The sequence below is a fragment of the Alligator mississippiensis genome, chromosome 2 (assembly GCF_030867095.1).
Source record: "Alligator mississippiensis isolate rAllMis1 chromosome 2, rAllMis1, whole genome shotgun sequence".
NCBI lineage: Eukaryota > Metazoa > Chordata > Crocodylia > Alligatoridae > Alligator > Alligator mississippiensis.
In genome coordinates, this window is record NC_081825.1 from 2,838,962 (window position 1) to 2,853,655 (window position 14,694).

Genomic DNA, 14,694 nt, shown 5'->3' on the forward strand with positions numbered 1-14,694 from the left:
GTCAATGAAAATGGTTGTGGGGCTGGAGGATGGGACTGGTGAGGAGAGGCTGAAGGAAATGGGCTGATTGAGTCTGCAGAAGAGAAGACCGAGGGGGTTTGAACAGCAGCCTTCAACTCCTTGCAGGGGGGTTCAAAGAGGATGGAGCTGGCTGTTCTCAGTGGGGGCAGATGACAGAAAAGAAGTAATGGGCTCAAGATGCAGCAAGGGAAGTTGAGATTGGATATTAGGAAGACCTTTCGCACTAGGAGGGTGGTGAAGCACTGGAACAGGCTCCCCAGAGTGGTGGTGGAGTCTCCATTCTTTAAGATCCGGGTAGACAAAGCCTTGGCTGGGATGATGTAGTTGGGGCTGGTCCTGCTTGGAGCAGGGGGTTGGACTAGATGTGACCTCCTGAGGTCCCTTCCAGCCCTCGTTGTCTTTGATTCTATGATTCCACTATCCTCTGTGTAAACACATTTCATCATGTTGCAAGACCATATAGCCAGTGAGGCCTTAGGCAGGGCCCACGTCATGTGAAAGGGCCTGAACAGCTCACAGTGTATCTTGTGGTGTATGAAGGAGCCAGGTGTGAAGCTCCTGGGGCAAGGGGATTAGAGCCCTATGTTGGGCAGGGGATTAAGGCCCAGTGTTGGGCAAGAGATAAGGCCCCAGTGTGGGGGTGTGAGGGGACCAAGAGGGTCTCAAGCCAGGCAGGAAGGTTGAGGAAAGGGAGAGGCTGAGAGCCCTTTGTAAATGAGATTGAGAGCCCAGTATGAGGTCACAGGGATTATGAGCCCAGTGTGAGGGCATGGGAGTGAGAGTCACTGAACTGTGAGGCATTGTGGGTCCTAGTGTGAGGACACTGGATTATAGGCCAGGTGTTAGGCCATGTATGCTAAGACTGGGTGTTAGGCCATAGATGCTGTGGTGGGGCCAGTAGGGGAAGCTCCTACATTGAGCCTCCCACCTCACTACGCCCATCCACCTTCCAGACTCCATGTGTCTCTCCAGGGGCACCTACGCCCTGGCAGACCCCCTTTCTAGCCCCACCGCAGAGTCCGGGGGTAACGTGTGCTGCCACCACCCCGAGAAGGGACTGTCTGGGGCCTGTGTCCTCGGAGAAACACAGGCCTAATTGTCCTATGGGTACTCGACCCAATACAAGAACTTGGGGCACTTCCCCAAGTCAGGGGCCAAAAGGGATAGTCTCCCTTAGTCCGCAGACCCAAGGGGCCTCCTGGGCATAATTAAACCCACCCCTCAATAAGTCTCCCACACTAGGTACAAAGGAGAACTTTATTGGTTGCAGAGGGTAGGGTTAGAATAGGGTACAGGGTAGAGCAATATCAGAGAAATCCCATAAAGCAAACTCCTGTGGCTGGGTAGCCTTTGATCTCGCATCTGAGTTACTGCAAGCTATATATCTAGTTGGATCTCAGGTAGCTTACTCACAAGTATCATCCGGAGGCTGTTGGAGATTCCCTCTGGAGGCAGGCAGTTCCTTGATCATGACTTTTGAGAGAGAGAGCAAGTTTCAGATGGCACAGCTCTTCTTTGTTCCTGAGTATCCCTCATGGCTGCTGCACCCCCTGACCCCGGGCAGTCCTTAACTTATATAGACCTTGTGACCTCATTTACCTGGTCCAATGGAGGCCAGCACCTGTTGGCTATCAGCCAACCAATTTGAAATACATCACTAGTTGCCGGGCAGACTCTAGCCCACCAGGAAGGAAGCTCCTCACCCAGGTATGTGATGCCAGTCACGTAGAGGGAGCAGGTTTCCCCCCTCCCTCAGGAATGTATCCAGCTCAGGTTACCCAAAGAGATGGGATAAAGGTATGTATCCTCTGCTGGGCCCATCCTAATCACAATTGTCACAGAGCAGAGACCTCGGGGAGAGACAAAGGTGGCCTTCTGCCACAGATGCCATCTGTGAGGCATGGGACATGGTACAGGGAAGGTCAGAGCCATGTATAGTCCTTGGCATCAGGGCAAGTAAATGGGCAGCCTCCTGCCTTGTTATCAACTTTCTATTAGTTTCATCAAAGGCATGGCAGGTAAGACAGGCAGGAGGTTTGCTCTGAGACAAGTGGGTGGGCCAACACTCAGACCGGCCCTGGAACACCCACCTGTTACACTCCTGTCCCAGTGGGTCCAACCTACCATACCACCCAGGCCACCCCGTGGAACTACTCAAACTGGGAGTGATCCCCCACTGCACCAGTTTGGGGTGTCTGCTGGTTCAGCAGCAATGGTTTTAGATTTTCTGTCAGATCACTGGTAACAAAAGCATTTGGCCAAAATGGATTTTTTCGTGTCCTCGCCTGTTAGACAATGATTCCCATGTTCAGGTGTGTATCTTTTAATCTTCCCCCAGAGGTGCTGGGTGCTGCAGCCCAGGCTGGGGATGGGGCTGGGCTGTGCCAATGCTCCTGCTGGCACCAACCCCGCAGGGTCCTGGCTGGAGGGTCTTGCCCCTGTGCTCAGGCTAGACCAACGCTGCAATGGGGGCCAGAAGAGATTTTCTCCCTAGTCAGACTGATCTGGACTGAAGGGGGCTTTTGCCTTTCTCTGCCTCTCCCTGGGGTCTCTGCAAGGTATATTAATACCCTTTTACAGAAGCAGGATGTTGGCTAGTGCAGCCCCCTGCTTTCCCTGTGGCACATTTGGTGGTGATGTCTGGTGCTGTGTCAGGCTGAGGGTAATTTTATAAAGGGATTGTGGATTTGTCTGGGCTGGTTTGGACAGGGCTGGTCCTACCTCTGGCAGGGCTTGCACTAGATGTGACCTCCACAGGTCCCTTCCAGCCTCACATCTCTATGATTTCCCTGCATGGTTATTTCTTGAGATCTATCAGTTAGCTGGCATTTGATCTCTTGGATCCATGCTGCATTGCTTTTGGCACAGAGATGAGGTGCAAGTCAGAGCATGTTGTGGCACTAATTGCCCCGTAGCAGCAGAGGGTCTGCAGGGCTTCCTTCGTTGGACAGCCTTGGTATCTCCCAAAAGACACCTCTCAGATAGGTTGATTCAAACCCATTTTCCATGTGGCCAAAGTGCCTGGCATTTATTATGCCGCCATCCTTTAAACCTTTAACTGATCGTGTTTTGCATCTGCTCTCCTGAGATTTTTGTGGGACTGGTGTCGGGTCAACCCTCCCAACCATCCCACAGGTCTCTGGGTCTAGCACGTACTCTGTTTAAATGTTGGAGCACTGCTTGCATTATTCAAGGACTCCAGGATGTCATAAATAACTGGAGCAGCTGGGCCAGCTCCTGAGCCAGTTCCCATTCACGTGCCCCCAGTGCTCACACCCCAGGAGAGGAGAAGTGAAAGCATGCCGTGCAAGCGAAGTGACGTGCGTGCCCCTCAGCTCTGCTCATGTGAATCATTTCTTCCCCTTTCTGTTCCCACCCACCTGGCTATTGTTTTGTTTTTTCAAAGCTGGAATTGCCCAGTTCCTAACACTGACCACTTCAGCAAAGACCTTTCCTTTGCTGTCCATCAGGGCCTTAGTATAGGTGTCCCCAGCTCTTGTCCATGAGGCCTGGAGATGTGAATGCAGATCCTCTACCTTTCCCTGCACTTTGTGCCTCAAATTTGGATCAAGAGGTGGCAGGCTGGAGGGCTGGCTGTGGTCTGCTGGCCCCCGAAGCTTGGGAACCGCTGGTCTAACACAGCCGGGAGGGGGCTGTGCGGTGGGTGGGTAGTTTTCCACCGAACCGATCATGTGATAGACAAAGCCAATACGATAATGGACGTGGTTTGTGGTGAACAAAGTGCATGATTCATCGTCCTCATCTCTCGTTGTGCCCAGCTTGGGCGTCTCTAAAGGTCTCAGTTGCATCTGACTTCCTTCTCCACGGCCCGAGGGCGTGTGGTTTGCATGATCAGAGAATTGCCTGAGCTTGTTTTCGGTTCCCATTTCACAGCTCACACGCTATTGTGAGACAAACACCTTCCCTAGATAGCCGGGTAGACATGGGCAGCCTGAAGATGAGAGCAGAGGATGATATCTATGAGAATATGTTCAAACCTGCCATCCTTCAAACATCTCTCAGGAAGGGTAAGATGCCTCTGGTTGCTTTTTACACCTCTCCTGGGCTCTTTTGTCTCTTTGTCTCAGTGATTTTGCATATGAGCAGCAGCTGATGGTGGTGCCCAGGCCCTAGCTTGAGCTGCCAAGACTGAAAAATCCCTCATCAAATGCACGGTTATTTTACCTGAACAGTTCATTCTTTTTTGCGGCCCTTGACACTTCCGGATCTCATTGAGGACCGTTTCCTAGCTCCAAAATGGGAACCTGTAGCCTGGGAGATTCTCTGTGAAGCCTCTTGGTACTTTCTTACCATCTGCTGAAGTAGGCTTCTGTCTACGAACGCTTCTGCCTCTCTGAGCCAGTTAGCATCTAAGGTGCTGCCCTGCTTTGCCTTCAGCCTCTTCTTGCTGGCGGCTGAGACACAGACACTTCAGCAAGGCATTTGTCTCGGCATTTGGCCTGAGAGGCGGCAGTGATACAAAGCCAACCCACATGAGCTACAGGGAGTAAGGATGGGCTCTGCGATAGCTGTGAATGGGGAACCATCCCCAAGAGCAGGCATCACCAGCAGGGTCCCACGTGGATCTGGTCCCGGTCCATCACCACTCAGCATTTTTTATCACGTGAACAAAGAGGGCAAAGCCCAGGTCTGTCCCTTAGGTGCCTTCACATGGGAGCTGCAATGACTAAAGATTAGGCTCCTGGCGTAATCAAGTGACCAAAACAAGCAAGGGGAGGATGTCGAGCCAGCTTCTATTTCATATACTCGGTGTCTAAGTGGACCTTAGACATCCAAGTGCAATTTTATGCCAGCCTGTTCAAGCCCCAAACACCCGTCGATGCAGCTACTTGGGTAACTAGTGTCAAGTGTTGGGGACAGGGACAGGGCCGTGCCAATGCTCCTGCTGGCACCGACCCCGCAGGGTCCTGGCTGGAGGGTCTTGCCCCCGCGCTCAGGCTCAGCCCAACGCTGCACTGCGGCAGGAAGAGAAAAAAGTTGCATGGGTCCATATCAGATGAAGATGGAGGCTGCGGCACTTTGGGGATATGGTGAGACTTTTTTCTCTTCCCTCAACTAAACAAAACCGTGAAAGGAGCAAGATTTTGTGATGTGGAAACCATAAAACAAAATGCGACGGCGCAGCTTTTAGCAAATCTGCAGATTGCTCATCAGAGGGGCTTCCAACCATGGCAGAAACGTTGGGGGAAGAGTGTGGCTGCAGAAGGAGCATGATTCGAAGGAGATTAAGCCGAAACCCCTGTAAATAAAATGTTTTGTTTCCTACAGCATCAGTCTCAATACTTTTTGGACAGACCATACACACACACACACACACACACACAGGATGTTATTTGCTGTGGTCCCCTTGCTTTTCCTGTGACAGTTTTGGGTGCGATGGCTTGTGTTGTGTTATGGTTGATGGCAGTTTTGGTAAGAGGTCAGACACGGGGTTTGTCCGGGCTGGTTTCAACAGGGCTGATCCTGCCTCAGGCAGGGAGCTAGACAAGGTGTGACTTCTGGGGGTCCCTGCCAACCCTACTTTTCTATGATTTCTGTGATCTAGGAACAAAGTGCACAGGGCTTCATGGAAGAGAGGGGTCTCCGTCCTGGAAAGCAGTAACTCAGAAATACCTCGGGCTCCCGCTAGACCAGTGGCTCTCAACTGTTTTAGACTCAAGGTAGCTCTGGATAGACTTGAGGCACCCCCAGATACATTCAAGGCCCTCCTTGGAAAATATCAGCTCTCAGTTTTCTGGGGGTTTTTTGCATACAGAAAAATACCAGAGCAGTTTTTCTATTGCAAAGAACTCAGAAATGTACAGTTATGCATCTCTTGGAAATCCTTGAGTCTCTCTTGTGAACCATGTTTGTACCCCTAGTGTTGCGGCACCCTGAAAGGCGGTCGAGGCAGCCCAGGATGCTGTGGCACCCTGGTTGAGATTCACTCTGCTCGACTGTCGGATGCAGGGGTGGCCCTGCTGCCACAGGGGCTCGCGCTGGGGTTGGCTGTACAAACTGGGGGCTCTTGAGGGGACAAGGAAGTTTATCATCTTACCTCTGAACCTGGCCCTGCTGGAGCCCTGCGTCCGGTTCGGGGTGCAGAATTCGGGGGGGGTGACGTCGTCGTGACGTATGTTTCCTCTTCTCCTCCAGGAAACCCACCAGAGTCATCTCCAAAGAGAGCCCGTATCCTCCACGCTGTCCTCGTTGCCTTGAGTCTCCTCCTCCTTGCTGCCCTTGTTTTCATCACAGTCACCTGTAAGTTTGGCTGTAGCTGCAAAGACGATGTGGGTGTGAATGCCTGGGCCTTTTTTTATTTAGAAACCACTGATTTAACATTAGCCTAATATAGAAAGGCCCTATAAAAAGGAGCTGTTGGGGACAAGCTGGAGTACTCTGGTGTCAGGAAACTCCAAAATGACAGTGCCCAAGTATTGAGGGTGTTGGTTGTAGTCGTGCTGGTCTCAAGACACAGGCAGACAAGGTTCTTTGGGTAAATGTGGTATCTTTTATTAGACCAACTCAATAGTTGGGGAAATTGTTCTTTGCAAGCTTTCGAGCACAAACACCCTTCTTCAATGCTGATTACTTCATTGTTCATTCTTGCTTTAAATATAGCAGTCAATAGAGTGGTCAAGGTTTGAATATTGTCCACAGACAGGTGTCCAATCTGATGTTTTTTTGGGGGTTGATCTTTTCTTCGATGTTGTCAAAGGGTTTTGAAAGAAAAATAGTGTTTGTACCCAACAACTTGCAAAGAACAATTTTTCCAACTATTTAATTGGTCTAATAAAAGATATCACATCTACCCAGATAACCGTGTCCAAATCTGGCACTCAGAGCCTTGGCAGGTAGATGTGAGTTATAGCATTTCAAGATATTACTATCAGGTCAGGTCACACCACACACAATAAGAATGATAAATGTAATGGTGAGGCCGCATCTGGAGTCCTGTGTCCAATTTTAGCCCCCCCCAGTGACCCAAACCCTAACCCATGGTGCCTTTCTCCTGTCTTCACTCCTGAAACTAGACAGCACCTGGCACAGAAAGCAGTCACTGGGGAAGTGGGGTTGTAACAGATGCCAGCAGATGGGCTTAGGGCAGTGATTGTTCCCCTCTATTCAGCACTGGGGAGGCCACATCTGGAGTCCAGTGTCCAGCTGTGGGCTCTCCACTACAGAAAGGATGTGGACACATTGGAGAGAGTCCAAAGCCTTGTTTGGGATGATGCAGCTGGGGCTGGTCCTGCTTTGAGCAGGGGCTTGGACTGGATGTGATCTCCGGAGGTCCCTTCAACCCTCCTTGTCTGTGATTTTAGGATCCAGCCAAAAGCCCCAGGGTGATCGATGCTCCTAGAAGCATCAATCCAGATGAATGAAATTCTTCAGCCCCACAAACAAAATGATGGGTCCAGTGGTCTCATCTGGCCTTGCAAGTTGTTTCTGCATCTCCTGCATCTCTTCCTGTGTCCTCTTTCAGTAACGATACCCACGCGAGGACCAGAGGTGAACATGGGACTGTCTGGTTGCAATCTCAGGGGTGAAAGGAAAGTCTCTAGGAATTCCCCTATACACAGGATGGAAATTTCCCTGGGTCTCTCTTGTCTATGGAGGCTTGGAAAGTGAAAGGGGTTCTGTTAACTTGGAGCTCAGATCGGTGACAACCATTAACAGATGCCGAGGGTGGAAATGGAAACCTAGCCCAGGTCTTGGCAGCTTTTCAGTGGTGTGGCAGCCCCGGTCCTGGCATTGACACTCCTCACTGATCCCATCCCCTCTGCAGCGAGGGAAACACAGACGTGGCTGGGCAGCAGGCGCCGGCGTGGAAGGGAGCACTGCAGACGGGATGGGTGGCATGGTGTGGATCCTGGCCATGTGGCCCATGGGGTCCACAAGATGTTGAGCCTTGGTCTAAGCTACAGTCAAGCTACTAGCAGCTCCTTTGCATGGCAGCAGTTTCACCAGGCACGATGCAGTGCATCACGGCATAAGGCTGAGTGTGCAAAGAGTGGCCGTGAGAGGGAAATGGCAGTTCCAGGGAGCAATGCAGCCTCTGTAAGGCCTTAAGGAAATCACTGTCTTGCCTTAGGGCATGGGGAAGGGCAGGGCTTTGGACTTTCTTACCCTCTCCTCTCCTCCTCCCCTGGGCGCTGCCCCCTAACCGAGCCCGCCCTGACATCTTCCCTAGATTTACAGGAGCGACAGGAGAAACGTCGAGTGGCCGAAGCGGTTCAGGGCATCCGAGACTTCTGGAAGGAAAATGGCACCTTGAACACGTTGGTCCTGGAGCAGATGGGTGAGCAGCACCGCAGGACCCTGCCTACTGCTGGCCCCTGCCCATACACCCCTCGGACTGGATCGTAGCCACCGCTGCCAGCCATGGCAGTGGGTGCAATGGGCACATGGGTGGCATCCCCTGGGGCAGGGGGTCAGACAGCCGTGCCAGGAACACCGTATCTCCGTGCTTCCTGTCGCACACGTGCCAGCCAGGCATGGGCATCCTCTCATGTGCCAGCTCTGCCCACGCAGGCCTGGAATAGGTTTATACCTGTGCCACGCAGCAGGTCCTTATTAACCCTTTCCGTGCTTTCCAGGCCGGCAGCTGGTGGGCGAGGTTCAGCTGTTAAGGGGCCTCTGGGAGGAGGTGGTGGCCCCCTGCGCCGTGATGCGGAACCAGCACCGTGGGTACCAGAAGCTCTCATGAGCGAAGATACACCATATGTTGGCGGGGGGTGAAAGCAAGATGGAGCTTGCCCTGATAAAGTTTTCTGGGGTGCGGGGGAAGCCCTGGGGTAGTCCCGACACGTCCTATGTCCCTCTCTGTGCCCAGCCCATGGGGACGGGAGGCTCTTTCAGCCGGAGCTGGAGTCCCCCCTGCAGCTGCGAGCCCATGGGCTGCTACCACGAGCTCTGGGGAGCCCAAATCTGGGCTGGAGCAGGACCAGGCTGTGCTGCCCAGACTGGCTTTGCTCCCTTCTCCTGCACTGGGGGAGAGAAGGCAAAGCGCCGGAGGGAGTCCCCATGCTCCAGGACGCTGTGTCTTCACGCCAGTACCCTTCCTCGTGCTTCTCACCTGAACCTTTGCCCCCAGGGGACATCCTGACCAGGCTTTCGCAAGGCTGGAGGTTTCACAGCGGGAATCTCTATTACTTCTCGCAAGAGAATAACACGTGGAGGGAGGCCGAGGGCTCCTGCGTGGCCCAGCATGCACACTTGAGCTCCGTCCTCTCCCAGGAGGAGCAGGTGAGTGTGGGCACGTCACAGGGGCCGGGTGCAGGGCCCAGAACCTGCCTGGGGGCCCTGGGGCTTTCCACACCCCGAATGCAAAGCATGGAGCACGGATCTACAGCATCCCTGCCAGGCTGGCGTTCCCCACTGCCCCTTCCCTGTGTGTCAGAGCTCTTCAGCCCTCAATCCTGGGCACCAAGAGCCTGCATGGACTTCAGGGCAGATGTGACAGAGGCTCATGTCCGAGACGGGCATCCACCAGACACCCCGTGCGAGCTGCTTGCCCCTGATTGCGGTCCTGGGGCTGGGGCCACATGAGTGAGAGGTCCGTGCCGTGCGCTCTGTCTGCAGGAGTACCTTGTCAAGGAGACCAGGGGGATCCACCACTGGATCGGCCTTGCTGACCTCGGGGTGACGGGCACCTGGCGCTGGACAGACGGCTCTGTGTACACAAATGGGTAAGGCTGGACAGGCTGGATCCGCTGCTCCTGCCTGGGCAAGTCATCGACTCACAGACAGCGAGGGCTGGACGGGACGGCAGGGGTCACATCTAGTGCAACCTCCTGCTCCAAGCAGGACCAGCCCCAACTACATCATCCCAGCCAAGGCTTTGTCTACCTGGGGCTTAAACACCTCCCAGGATGGAGACGCCACCACCTCTCTGGGGAGCCTGTTTCACTGCTTCACCACTCTCCTCTTCCAAATATCCAACCTCAACTGCCCTTGCTGCAGCTTGAGCCCATTGCTCCTTCTGTCACCTGCCACCACTGAGCACAGCCCAGCTCCTTCCTCTTTGCAACCCCCTGCAGGGAGGTGAAGGCTGCTATTCAATCCCCCTCGGTCTTCTCTTCTGCATACTCAGTCAAGCCAATTCCATCAGCCTCTCCTCACCAGTCCTGTCCCTCAACCCCACAACCATTTTCATTGCCAGTTCTCCAATGTGTCCACATCCTTTCTGTAGTGGGCCCACAGCTGGACACAGGACTCCAGATGTGGCCTCCCCGGTGCAGAATAGAGGGGAAGAATCACTTCCCTAGACCTACTGGCAACGCTTCTACCAATGCAGCCCAGGATGCCGGTCGCCTTCTTGGCACAAGGGCACGCTGCTGGATCCTGTTCACCTTCTTGTCCCCTGTCCCCCCAGGTCCTTTTCTGCAGAGCTGTTGCTTTCCCCCTGGGAAAATCCTTTTGCTGCATCCTGCAGAGCTCAGCACCCAGGGGAAGGGGCTGCAGGGATGAAGAGATGCACTCAGATTTCTGGGGAAATAGGGTGGTTTCTCCCCACGCTGAGCCTGGCTCTTTTCATTCCACCAGAGCCCCCTGGCTGGGGAGCCCCAGCTTGGTGACACCAGCTCTGGAGGCTCCAAGGCCAGCCTGGGTGCTTCCCATGTGTCCCCACGATATCCTTGGCATCATGGACACGTGCCCTGTCGCCCCCAGGTTCTGGAACACCGGCCAGCCCGACAACTGGCACCAAAACATAGGGGGAGCCGAGGAGTGCGTGCACCTCAAGTCCAAGTCTCTGCACTCCTGGAACGACGGCAACTGCACGCGGCGGTACCGGTGGGTCTGTAAGAAGGCCCTGGGGTAGGCAGTGCCCTGACATGGCAGTGCCTGGGAACCCCACACCCGGCGGCAGAAGAAACCCAATGGATGAGGGAGGCTGTGATGGAGCCTGGCTGACCCGGCAGGACGTTACTGGGGTCCTGCGGGGACCTTGATCCCGCTGGCGTGACCAGGAACAGTGTTGGGGGGACAGGCTGAGCAGCCAAGCAGCCACAGGACCATAAATGCTGGCCATCCCAGCTTGGCCGAGCGCACACCTTCAGGGACACGATATGCAGGAAAATAAAAGTTGTGGAGACTCCCGATGTCTCTCCTGAGTTTGCTGTCCAGGCCAGAGGACAAAATCCACCCAGCCCCACGTCCTACCCCCACCATAATGCATCCTTTTCCCGGTGTGGAGGAGTCAGCACAATCCTGCACTGGTCCTGGGTGGGGAGTAGCCATCAGCACCCTTCGCCCACCCACCCCATTACTGTCTCATGCACCACACACCACAGGTGCCTGCTCCAGGGCCCCGGCAGCTCCCTCCAGGCACCTGGCACTGGGCCCTGTCCCAGACGGGATGTGGGGCCAGCCTTGGGGCTGATACAGGCATCAGGACCTCCAGGCCCCTCATGGACACTGTCCAGGGAAGAGCTCCCCCAGCCCCCTGTATCAGAGGGGAGCTACAGGGCACCGTGCATGCAGGGGAGCCTCTGAGCTGTCTCTGAACATTTTTTTTTTTTTAACATTTTATTAGAAAACCAGACTATAACAAAAGACTCAAAACGACCCCAAACAGAGGCCTCACAAAAGGGTAATACAACATTTCAAATAACATAATACAAAACATCAGAATTGATATCATATTGCACGTCATCTCATTTGTACACAGTATATACAACATACAGCCTAGGGAATGACCTGCTGGGTGGCACAGAGGTGGAAAGGGATCTTGGAGTCCTAGTGGACTCCACGATGAACATGAGCCGGCAGTGTGACGAAGCCATCAGAAGAGCCAATGGCACTTTATCGTGCATCAGCAGATGCATGACGAATAGGTCCAAGGAGGTGATACTTCCCCTCTATCGGGCGCTGGTCAGACCGCAGTTGGAGTACTGTGTGCAATTCTGGGCGCCGCACTTCAAGAAGGATGCGGATAACCTGGAGAGGGTCCAGAGAAGGGCAACTCGTATGGTCAAGGGCCTGCAGACCAAGCCCTACGAGAAGAAACTAGAGAAACTGGACCTTTTCAGCCTCTGCAAGAGAAGGTTGAGAGGCGACCTTGTGGCTGCCTATAAGTTCATCACGGGGGCACAGAAGGGAATTGGTGAGGATTTATTCACCAAGGCGCCCCCGGGGGTTACAAGAAACAATGGCCACAAGCTAGCAGAGAGCAGATTTAGACTGGACATTAGGAAGAACTTCTTCACAGTTCGAGTGGCCGAGGTCTGGAACGGGCTCCCAAGGGAGGTGGTGCTCTCCCCTACCCTGGGGGTCTTCAAGAGGAGGTTAGACGAGTATCTAGCTGGGGTCATCTAGACCCAGCACTCTTTCCTGCTTATGCAGGGGGTCGGACTCGATGATCTATTGAGGTCCCTTCCGACCCTAACATCTATGGATCTATGAATCTTTGAACATCCCAAGCTGGCTCTGGGAGCAGCAGGACAGCAGTGCTATTGAGGCAGCCTCACGGACTGGTGCACCCTGCAGAGAGACCCTGGGGACCAGGAGCCGCTGAGCTGAACCAGCTTCCCCAGGTGGAGATCCAGGCTCCAAGCTGCTCCAGCCCCCCAGCAACCCACTGCCTGCTCAGGGCCCCCATGCACATGCATGCACCAGCATCTCGGGAGCTACATGACTGCAGCCTCTGCCCTGGGCTGCATTTCTGCAGCCTCCTCCCTTTGCAGTTGAACAGAGCAGCACCCACCTGTGCCCTGAGGCATACACACCCCTCCTCCTCTATCTGTCCCCCCAGGCTGCCCTGCACTTCCAGGGCACAGCCCTTGCCCCAAACAGAGCAGCTTTGCAATGTTACTAGTGCAATGAGCACAGGGCAAGCTTCTCCAGCGTGCAGCTGCTCAAGTTATAACTGCGCTGCATGTTCAGGTGAACGGGTGACATGACCCCAAGTTTGCTGACGACAGTAAATGGTGCAGGGCAGTAAAGAGCAAGGTGCTCTGCCGAGTGCTGCCAGCTCTGGTCCCCACACCTGAAACAGGAGAGAGAAGAACTGGAGACGGTGCGGAGAAGGGCAGTGAGGATGAGGAGGGGTGTGGAGGGGAAACTGCAGGGGCCAGGCCTGGGCAGAGATGCTGGTGGGGGGACAGGAGGAGGGTTTACAATGTACTCAGTGGGGAAGACAAAGTCACTAAGGATTTATTACTGACTGTCTCTCACCAGACAAGAATGAGGGGTGCAGCACGGAGCTAGCAGGCAGTGAGTTTAAAACAAACACCAGGCAGGTCTGTTTTCCCCGTGAGGCATTTAAGACTGGGACTTGTGGCCCCCAGATGCGGTGGGAAATGGTTAGGGGGGGAGAAAGGACTGGTGAGGAGAGGCTGAGAGAAATGGGCTGATTGAGTCTGCAGAAGAGAAGACCGAGGGGGATTGAATAGCAGCCTTCATCTCCCTGCAGGGGGGCTGCAAAGAGGCTGGAGTTGGGCTGTTCTCAGTGGGGGCAGATGGCAGGACAAGGAGCAATGGGTGCAAGCTGCAGCAAGGGAAGTTGAGGCTAGACATTAGAAAAAAACTCTCACCAGGAGGGTGGGGGCTGCTGGGAGGGGGCCTGGTTATGGGGGCATAGGCCTGGGGTTGGGGGTGCTATGGGATCACAGGCCGGGAAGGGGCCCAGATCTTGCAGCCCAGTGCAAGGGAGAGAGGGTTGGGTCCAAGCTGGTTGCAACTGCATGTGAACAGGCTCCAGGCTGAGCTATTGGCTCCCCCCATGGCTGCTCCAGCAGAGCCTCCCAGCCCCCCACGTACAACACAGCCCGTCCCCTTCCCTCTTTGTCCCCCTCCTTGTTTGCAACATGATAGTCCCTCAGTCCAGGCGAGCAATGTGCCCTGAGTTGGACATGGCCATGGAGCAATTAGTGGGGAGGAAGGGGGACTGGTGCTTAACTGGAATCAAGGCAGACCAGGTTCACAGATTTCATAGACATTAGGGCTGGAAGGGATCGTGTAAGATCATTGAGTCCAGCCTCCTACCCCAGAGGCAGGAAGTCAGCTGGGGTCAGAGGATCCCAGCAAGATAAACATCCAATTTACTCTTGAAGGCGTTCAGTGTAGGCGCTTGAACCACCTCCGGTGGCAGGCTGTTCCAGACCTTGTGGGCTCGGACAGTAAAGAAGTTCTTCCTTGTGTCCAGCCTGAAACGGTCTTGCAGGAGTTTGTGACTGTTCAACCTCATCATCCCTTGGGGCGCTCTGGTGGACAGACGTTCCCCCAGATCCCGGTGGTCACGCCTGATAAACTTATAGGTGGCCACCAGATCACCCCTGAGCCTGCGCTTTTTCAAGCTGAAGAGCCCCAGGGCTCTCAGCCTGTCATCGTAAGGTCTGTTTTCCTGACCTCTGATCATGCTCATGGCTCTTCTCTGGACTCTCTCAAGCTTCTCCACATCCTTCTTGAATTGTGGAGCCCAAAACTGGATGCAGTACTCCAGCTGCTGCCTCACCAAGGCCGAGTAAAGCAGGAGGATGTCATCCTGAGATTTGCTTGAGAAGCATCTTTGGATGCAAGCCAGACTTGCTCACTTTACCAGCTGCAACATCACATTGGTGGCTCACGTTCATCTTGTGGTCAATCATGACCCCCAAGTCCCTTTCAGCCGTGGTGCTAGCAAGCATAGCACTGCCAAGACTATCAGTGTGCTGCAGTTGTTTCCCCAAGGTA

General features: G+C 54.2%; 1 protein-coding gene across 1 annotated transcript; it reads left to right on the forward strand.

The window, feature by feature from the left end:
- The first annotated feature begins 3,837 nt into the window (after positions 1-3,837).
- LOC102576494 (C-type lectin domain family 4 member F) lies at positions 3,838-11,121 on the forward strand. The gene is made up of 7 exons (XM_014600983.3): positions 3,838-4,049; positions 6,178-6,282; positions 8,213-8,320; positions 8,619-8,705; positions 9,116-9,267; positions 9,604-9,710; positions 10,693-11,121. Exons 1-7 carry the CDS (start codon positions 3,965-3,967, stop codon positions 10,841-10,843), a joined length of 795 nt encoding a protein of 264 aa, XP_014456469.1. The 5' UTR covers positions 3,838-3,964; the 3' UTR covers positions 10,844-11,121.
- Positions 11,122-14,694: the final 3,573 nt, after the last annotated feature.

Excerpts from the sequence above, each read along its gene's own strand:
- LOC102576494 (XM_014600983.3), top strand. The coding sequence starts at position 3,965 with ATGGGCAGCCTGAAGATGAGAGCAGAGGATGATATCTATGAGAATATG. Across the intron at positions 8,321-8,618 it reads GTTGGTCCTGGAGCAGATGG|GCCGGCAGCTGGTGGGCGAG; the intron begins GTGAGCAGCACC and ends CGTGCTTTCCAG. Across the intron at positions 9,711-10,692 it reads GGCTCTGTGTACACAAATGG|GTTCTGGAACACCGGCCAGC; the intron begins GTAAGGCTGGAC and ends TGTCGCCCCCAG.